This window comes from Meriones unguiculatus, assembly GCF_030254825.1.
Source record: "Meriones unguiculatus strain TT.TT164.6M chromosome Y unlocalized genomic scaffold, Bangor_MerUng_6.1 ChrY_unordered_Scaffold_23, whole genome shotgun sequence".
NCBI lineage: Eukaryota > Metazoa > Chordata > Mammalia > Rodentia > Muridae > Meriones > Meriones unguiculatus.
The window spans coordinates 9,811,534-9,820,855 of NW_026843709.1; the positions used below are offsets into that span (position 1 = coordinate 9,811,534).

At 41.6% G+C, this 9,322-nt stretch overlaps 1 protein-coding gene across 1 annotated transcript; it reads right to left on the reverse strand.

Annotated features, from left to right (window-relative positions):
• Positions 1-335: 335 nt before the first annotated feature.
• LOC132651569 (endogenous retrovirus group K member 6 Gag polyprotein-like) lies at positions 336-2,375 on the reverse strand. The gene is made up of 2 exons (XM_060376815.1): positions 1,653-2,375; positions 336-1,454 (listed from the first exon to the last, which is right to left on the reverse strand). Exons 1-2 carry the CDS (start codon positions 2,373-2,375, stop codon positions 336-338), a joined length of 1,842 nt encoding a protein of 613 aa, XP_060232798.1.
• Between the last annotated feature and the right edge of the window lie 6,947 nt (positions 2,376-9,322).

Below are 9,322 nucleotides of genomic sequence, written 5' to 3' on the forward strand. Positions count from 1 at the left end.
AAATTTTTATTTCCCCAGTATAATCGTTATCAATTAAAGAGGGGAAGACATTAATGCCTTTTAATGTACTAGATGCCCTACCCAAAATTAAATAGTAAGTCTGTGGGGGAGGTGGCCCAAAACTTCCTGTGGTGATAACTTGTACCCTGTCTTCAGGGGTTAGAATTGAGTCGGTGGAGGCACAGAGGTCCAATCCTGCGCTCCCGGGAGTGGCCCTGTGAAGGCAGGCTGTTGGTCTGGCGCTGGCTGTGTTAGGGCCTGATTGTGGCATGGCTGGCTTACCCCCGAGGCCGGCATGAAGTTGATAGGCTGAGGGACCCGGGGCTGGCCCCTCCTCATGTTTCCCTGTGGGGGAGGGAGAGGATTTCCCGCAGCATCCATTTTGGAGCAGCAGGCAGCGGCCCAATGTTTGCCCCGTCAACAACGTGTACAAACAGTAGTGGGCAAGAGACGAGGAAGCCCTCCATTTTGTCCTGAAGGGGAAGAATTTTGTTGAGGCATTGCCGTGCAAAATGTCGCACTTGTCCACATTTAAAACAAGGGAATTTTGAACTGGGGCCTTGTGTGGCTCCCATGACTAGACTTATGGCCTGAGACATCTTATGAGTAAAGGTGTCAACATCTGAGCAGATACGAATCATCTCAGGAAGGTCCTTATCTTTATATTTGCCCCGCAGGGCTGCCTTACAGGCAGAGTTAGCATTTTCAAAGGCCAGCTGTTTAAGGAGTTTACTTTCTTTTTGTTCTATTTTATCGGATCCCAATGATCGCTCCGCCGCCTCAAGGAGGCGCCCCAAAAATTCTGAATAGTCCTCATTATTGCCTTGGATAATCTTTGTTAAGGGTGAAAGAACAGACCCCTTAACTGGAATTGCCCGCCAGGCGGCAAGGGCAGCCCCATGGGCTTGAGCTAAGAGCCCGACAGGAAAAGCACGCTGTACTTGTTCTGGAGCATATTTTTCCTGTCCTGTTAATTTATTAAATGTCCATTTTGCTGAGGCTTTGTCAGGATTTTTAAAATTGTTATTATCCAGATTGCGGCAGCAGTCATACCAGTCAGCCTGCCATGAGAGAAATTGGCCTCTTGTGAGAACCGATTGGACAACAGTAAGCCACTCACTGGGTGTCAGGAATCCGCCCCCAGCCATACTTTCAAGGAGGGAAATAGTAAAAGGAGCATTAGGGCCATAGGTGCGGACGGCTGAGTTAAGTTTTTCTAATTTTTTGAAGCGAAGGAGATGAAAGTCACCAGGCTCCTTGGAGGAGGATTTTGTTCTGGCTTTAGCGGAAGAACTAGCAGGGGCGCTAGAGGAGTTGGGAGCCTGGGGCCCCTCTTTGCTGTCACTTTCACTTTCGCTATTTTGTTCATCGGAGGCCTCATCGTCAAGGATTCTAATGCTAACATGATCAGGGCGAGTAGGCGTGGATTGAGAAGGGCCAGAAATACGGCTTGCCTGCGAGCGAGTAATAACAGGAAAAGTAAGTTGAGACGGGGTGGGCAGAGGAAAAACCGGATTTATGAGCGAAGAGTTGGATGGAGGAGAACGCTCAGGAATAGTGGAGGCAGGATTGGATGTAGGGAGGGCAGAACAGCGAGTTGTAAGTCACGAAAGTTGTTGTTGGAGATGGAGGATCTCGGTTAGGTCACAGACTTGGGCAGAAAGACGAGACCGGGTCTCGGAGAGGATATCTGTAGGCAGTGTAGGGAAGGATGGGAGGACAAAAGGAGCAGATGGCAGAGGTGCGGAGGCGAGTGGAGGGTCATCATCATTATGATATTGAGCAGCCTTGTCCTCGAGCGCAGCGGCATCTCCAGGATCTAGAGGTTCAGGATCTTGTGCAGGAGAGACGGGTGGGCCAAGGGATTTTAAAGATTCTTTGTGATTAGGCGTTCCAGAGTATGGTGGCGGGACATCAGCAGTGGGAAGAGGCGGATAAAGTCGAGGGAGGCTAGGAAGAGGAGAGGCGTTAGCCAAAGAGAAGGAATCAGAAGCACGAGAGGGAGGACGAGAAGCGGCGGGTGAATTTTGCTTGGATGAAGAAAGACAATATTCAGCAACCGAAAGTAACTGTCGTTTGCCAGCATCATTGTCAGCATCCTCAACAATATCTCTAATAATGCCCCAAAAGGAAAAGACTGTAGGGGAGAGTGATTGATTTCCTTCCTCAGTTAATTTTTGATTGAGCTCACGTCCTACCTTTTGCCATTTTTTGGGATGAATGGTAGGGCCATCCAACATAAACCAAGGACAGGCCTTGTCAATGTAAATAAAGAAATTTATTAAATCTTTTTTCTTGACCCTAATTCCTCTCTCTCGAAGGGAGGCTTTAAGATCCTTAATGAAGGACGCCTCCTTAGACAAAGAATGCCCCATCTCGATAAGACGGAAGTGTAAAAACTCACCAGGTCATGCACTCTTCTCCGGGCCAGAGGAGTGTGACCAATCTATTGATGTCGCAGGCCTGCTCTTTTATCGAGGGTCCGTCAGGGTCGACCCGTACTTCGAGCCCCACATTGGGCACCACTCTGTCCCGCCCTGCGGGACCTAGTTATTGGTGGGGGCGAAGGGGGTCGTACCTGTAGGAGATGAGGGAGAGAGAGAAATGAGCACAAGTAGACGAATGCCTTTCAAGTGCTGATTTTATTGTGCAGTAGTTTTATTTTTATAGGGCAGTTCTGGCAGGGAGGGGGGTTTCGAGGAGGAGGAAATAACTGTGGAAAATCACCAAGACTATTGTAAGAAATCACTTAATTCATGTGATTGTTACAGTGGAGGCTCACAAGGTTATTCAGTCACTAAAAACAACGTCTATGGCTATTAACCAAAAGGTATGATTCACAGACCTCTGTTGTTTGTCCGGCAGGATATTACAAATCAGAGTCTGGGGGCTTTGCTGGCTCCCGACAAGATCACAGTGATATGATATCTAATTCTATTAAGACAACACAATGATATGACATCACAATGGTAATTTTGACATCACAATACTATTATGACAGCAAAATGTTATTAGGGCCTCACAATGGTATGACTTCACAATGCTATGATGGCATCACAGTGCTATGATGATATCACAATGCTATTATGCTATTACAATGGTGTTATGATCTCACAAATATAATGACATTCCAATGCTATTATGACATCACAATGTAATTATGACACCATAATTATATTATGACATCACAAAGCTGTTATAACATCACAATATTATGATACATCACAATGTAGTTATGAAAGCACAATTCCATTATGACAAAACAAAGCTGTCATGACATCACAATGCTCTTAAGACATGATCATGTTATGACATCACAATGGAATTATGACATTACAATGCTATTATGAATTCACAACAATATGACTTTACAAGGATATTAAAACATCTCAAAGCTATGCTGATATCACAAAGCTATTATGCTATTATGAGTTTCTGCCATGTGAGAAAGGGGATCAACATACTTGTCCTCTACTGGTGGTTCCTTAGACAAGATGCTATGGGGAACTGCCCACCATGTACTTCTGGGACAATGACCATGCATTTACAATCATGGACTAGACTGGTCTATCATTAAGGGTATTAAGAACTTGGCTTCTGGTAAAGGCAGTCAAAATTCCTTTGTTTTAGAAAAAAGCTGTAAGGGCTGCCCTTTGGAGGACTTCAAATAAAAATAACCTATGTCTGGAAATTGGGGGCTACATAGAGATATATAGGCATTCTCTCTGGGAATGCAAGTAGCTTTGCTAAATTAATTAACTATAAATCTGTTTTGGCATGTGTTGATCCTCCTTATTTAATGCTCATTAGAAACATTGTAGTAAGACATTTTAGAAAATGATACCTATTCAAATGAATGTGTATATTACAATCTTATTAACTGTGTTAGTGTTGATAATAATGCTTCTTCAGTATTAGTTGTTAAGCAACCTGCTTTTGTTGTGATTCCTGTTAGGATTTCTGATTCTTGGTATGATGGAATGGAATTTAATTTGACTCAGGTTCAGAATCACCTTGCTGGTTTTTGGTCTAGCAAAAACTTCTCATTGGACATGTTAATGATGAGAAGGTAAGATCCATGACATAGAATCTGCCAAGAAACCTAGGTTAGAATTGTCCAATACAGCGTGGGATAGATTTAGTAGCCTCAGGAGGCACTTTCTATCTTTCGACTCTGTGCTTAAGTGGGGACTGACACTTGGGGGCCTGGAAGGTATGGGCCTGTGCCTGCATTCCTTGTGTATTACAGTTCCTTCTTCAACAACTTCAGTGCATGCAAGTAGAGTTGCATGAATTTAAATTAAAGATCTCTAACAACCCCATTTGATATGGAGGTAAGTCAATGATGGGTCAGAGTAAAATTGTGGTTTTTCCAACCTAAGACAAAGGGTCGTAAAAGTCAGATGAAACCTACATGATGAATAAGGAAAAATGCCCATTTCGCCAAAATAAGACAGGCTATCTATTAAACAAAGAACGGAAAACTGAAGCAATTTGGTAATTGGAATTCTGTCTCTTAGCCATGGCAGATGCAGGTCTTATCTAAGTTCCATGTCTCAGAGAATGTCTTTGGCCATCTCTCTGCAAGTGGGGTGTTCTGAGCCTGAGAAGTAGATAGCAAGCTCCCTGCAACCATGGAAAAAGAGCGCAAACTTGCTGTAACCTTGAGTAAATTCCTGGATGCCATGCCAGGTGGCACAAATATGTTGCTAATGTAAAAAAAAATATTTGCTTGTACCCTTTGCTTTTTAAGTGTTGTTTGCACATTCAGTAAAATGAGACTTGAACAGGAAACTGTCTTGTCTCCATTCTTTGTGTCTCTGTCCCCAATTTACACTCCCTCTTTCAGGTAGACCCTGATAAACTAGCCAGCAGGACTATCAGGTTGCCTTGTCTTTTACCAGCTTTTAAAGACTCAATACACCAGTGAGCCCTAGACCCTGCCAGCCTATTATATCAATAAGAATGTGAAAGTACATTTAGTGAGTATGCCAATAACTGCTCAGTTCAAAGTTACAACCTAGGAAAATTTCAGAGCCAAGACCACAGTAAAAGATCACCTTATCATTCAGTACATTCGCCTTAATCCTACATCCCTTTAAAGCTTCCTTATTTAGGCAGCTGTCCAATTAAAGTGTGTTGCTTTCTGCCCTCCACTGATACATCAGTGCCATGTTCTTGGATCCACAGGGATGCTTTATTCTACTCAAATGGAATTGGATACAGAGACGCACAGTCAGATACTATGCAGAGAGAAACCCTTAAACACCCAACACTGAATGAAATTTCCCTATGAAATTCTAGCTCCCCTCAGTTCTCTGCTAACCCTGCAGGAGAGGAGGAAGGAAGAGTGTCATAAGAAGAGGAAATTGAGGACACAGGAGATCAATGCCCTGAGCATCAGGCCACAGAAGAAGATGATGCAGCCAGCATTGAGAGACCTGATAAACTAGTGTCAGAGAAATGCAGGGAGGGGGATCTCACCTATCATGGAACTAGAGAAATAGCATAGGGGTAGAAGGAGGAACCTGGTTGTGACTGGAAGGAGAAGAGGTAGGGGATGACAAAGTGAATAAATCTTAATAAATAAATACATAAGAGACACTGTGATCAAGGTGATAAAGTATAGAGCTCTTCAGGACTGATGGCTTCTTCTTGGGGTTGGTGCCAGGATATGGCAAGGATGAACAGTTTTCTTTAAGGAACTTGGCACTGAGACTGATAAAGTTCCAATATGTATATAAAAAACTCATAATTAAATTGATGTATTTTAAGGAAAAAATTATTGTGACACATGGGTAAGAATTTGAATGTGGGAGCAATGGAAATGGAGTGTAATATATATTATATGAAATTCCCGCATAAGCAATAAAAATAACATGGTGACAACTTTACAATGACTTTTAACATGAAGAAAATATTCCACTAAAGGAGGGGAGAGTTTGACTTTGTAAGGCATGCTTTCAAGGAACTCTTTATATACCAGAGCCTCCTGGGCATGAACCAGCTACCTCCAGATCATATGAGTTGAGGCGGCATCTCTGAATGAGCAATTCTGGCACTAAGACTGTTTAGAGTATTTGTTTGGAGGACCACAGCAGGCAACACAGCTGCTCTTATGCTCTTATCCTAGGCATACAATACAACCCATTTTTCTATCCCAAAGGCTCAGGTTTAACATTGAACCCCAGGACCAGGAGGATTTATCACTGACCACTGATTAAGACACAACTGCTGATCAAGCCAGGTCGGCCACAGCAACCCTGCTCATAGAGGGTTGGCAACACTATTGTGCCTCAGCTGTCAAATAGTTTATTTCCCCTAATTTCTACTTTCACATACACCGATCTTTCTCTGTTTCAGCCTAACCAATCACAGGAATTGTCTGTTTTCCTTCTCTTTCCCCACTCTTAAGGACTCAGTACCACAGGGAACCATAGACCCTATCAGGCTTTTATATCAGTAAGAATGTGAAGGTTCATTTAGTGAGTATAGGAGTAACTGCTCAGTAAAAAGTTTCAACCTAGGATATTTCAGATCCAAAACCACAGTAGGATACCACCTTTTCATTTGGTACATTCCCCTTAGTTCCACATCACTTTGAAGCTTCCCTACTTAGGAAGCTGTCCAATTAAATTAACATTAAAGTTTCATTTCCCACCTGACAAGTCACAGAGATAAAAAGGAATAAAGGTGTGGGATCTAGATAAAGGGATGAGATAAAGGCTTGTTGGGTTTCACAAGAAAATTTTGCATGTGCACAGATACTGGACACTGGGAAAAGTTTGTTTATTCATCTCCATGAAACCTCAAGATTCTCTCAGGTTCTGATTGGCTAATATGGAGAATGATGTCATGAAACAGGTGAAGGCCAGTAAGAGTTTCAGGAGCCAGTTATTAAAAGGGCCAAGTGGACAGCCTGCTTGAGAGAAATGCATCCATCTGGCAAGCTGAAAGAACACAAACTAGAGATGACAGTTACTATGGCCAAGAAAGTGTCCCATATTTCTTTCAAGTGGTCATTAATAAGGTCAGGTATTCTTGACATGTGATTTTCACATTATCACAGATACCATTATTATTTGTTAAATGCACAGATAGGTCTTTAGTCAGTGAATTACTGAGTGTAAAAATGCTCCCTGACCAAGGCAAATCTTTGAACAAAATGCATTTAATTGGGACCTAGCTTATATTTTTATAGAGACAATCCCTGATGTCATGTCACCAAGCAGTCAAATTGTTGCAATCCTTCAGCAGAACTGAAACTTTTCATACTGAACCACAAGTGATAGGCAGAGAGATGGAGACAGAGAGAATAATAGATCAAAGAGATAGAGAAACAGTTTCAAAAACAGGTTGAGAAAAAGACCTACAGAAACAAAGGTATAAATTGACCTGTACTGAGATACAGACTCCCTTTTGTCTGGTCACTTTTATAAGTATATAAACCTCCAAGCATAACCTCCTAAAATATAATGCCAAGGAGAATTATGTTTTTCAATATTTTTATTTTAATTTTCATTAATTACAATTTATCACTTTGTATCTTCCCATAAACTCCTCATTTCTTCCCTCCGTATCCTACCTTCTGTCCCCCTTTTCCATGCATGTTCCTTCCCAAGTCCAAGAAGTTCAGAGGACTTTCTCTCATACTTCTATTCCTAGTCTATCAGATCTCACTAGGAGTGGATTGTCTTCCTCTGTGGCCTGGTAAGGCTGCTCCCACATCAGGGTAAGTTGATCAAAGAGCAGGCAAATCAGTTCATGTGAGAGGCAGGCCCTGTTCCCATTACTGTTAAACCCACTTGGGCACTGAACTGCCATGAGCTACATTTCTGTAAGGCTTCTAGGTTATCTCCATGCATAATATTGATTAGAGTATGAGTCTCAGGAAAGACAACTGTGCTCAGATTTTTTGGTTTTATTGCTTACGTTTTGGAGCTCCTGTCCTCTCAAGATCTTACTATTTCCCACTTCTTTCATTAGATTCCTTGCACTTGCCCGACAGCTGGCCAGGAGTCTCAGCATCTGCTTTCATAATGTGCAGGGCAGAGCCTTTCAGAGGCCTTCTGTGGCAGGCTCCTAACTTGTTCCCTGTTTTCTCCTTCTTCTGATATCTATCCTTTTTGTCTTTTGGGATGGGTATTGAGCATTTTAGCCAGAGTCCTGCCAATTTATTACTTTCTTTAGGTGTACAGATTGTACTAGGTGTATCCTATATTATATGTGTATATGAGTGAGTATATACCTTGTGTATTTGTGCTTCTGGGACAGCTCACTTCCACTTCCCATCATTTGCCTGCAAATTTCATGATTTCCTTTTTTTTCTGAGTAATATTTTATTGTGTAGATATACCACAACTTCTGTATCCATTCTTCACTGAGAGGACATCTGGATTGTTTCCAGCTCCTGGCTATTAAAAATAAAGCTGCTACAAAAATGTTTGAGCAAATGTCCTTATGTGTACTTGAGCCTCCTTTGGATATATGATTAGGAGGGGTATAGCTGAATCTTGAAGAAGCACTATTCCTAGTTGACTGAGTAAGCACCAGATTGATATACAGAAAGGTTGTATATATTTTCAGCCACAGAAGCAGTCGAGGAGGATTTCCCTTTGTCCACAATCTCTCCATCATGTATTGTCACTTTTGTTTTTGATCTTGGCCATTCTGATTGGTAAAAGATGAAATCTCAGAGACATTTTGATTTGCAATTCCCTGATGGCTAATGACATTGAGCATTTCTTTAAGTATTTCTTTGCCAATCATTATTCCTCTATCAAGAATTCTCAGTTTAGCTCTGTTCCCCATTTTTTAAATGGATTACTTGATTTGTTGCTTATCAACTTGTTTAGTTCTTTATATATACTTTATATTAGCCCTCTGTCACATAGAGGCTTTGTGAAGATTCTTTCCCAATCTGTAGGCATTCGTGCTGTTTTGATGACAGTGTCCTTGGCTTTACAAGCTTTTCAGGTTCATGAGGTCTGATTTACTGACTGTTGATCTTAGAGCCTCTGTTGTTGGTATTTTTTTCAGGAAGTTGTTTTCTGTACCAATGAGTTCAAGGTTCTTGCCCACTATTTTTTCTAATTGATTTAATGTGTCCAGTTTTATGTTCAGGGCTTTGATTCATTTGGACTTTAGTTTTGTGCAGGCTGATAAATATGAATCTATTTACATTTTTTCTACATGTATACATCCAGTTACACCAGTACCATTTGTTGAAGATGCTAACATTTTTCCATTGTATGGTATTGGCATCTTTGTCAGAAATCAGGTATCCTTAAGTGTGTGGGTTTATTTCTGGGTTTTCTATTCA

Bases quoted from the DNA above. Each gene is read 5' to 3' on its own strand.
- LOC132651569 (XM_060376815.1), bottom strand. From the start codon at position 2,375: ATGGGGCATTCTTTGTCTAAGGAGGCGTCCTTCATTAAGGATCTTAAA. The intron at 1,455-1,652 runs GTCTGTGACCTA...ACTCGCTCGCAG, and splicing joins GGTCTCGTCTTTCTGCCCAA to GCAAGCCGTATTTCTGGCCC.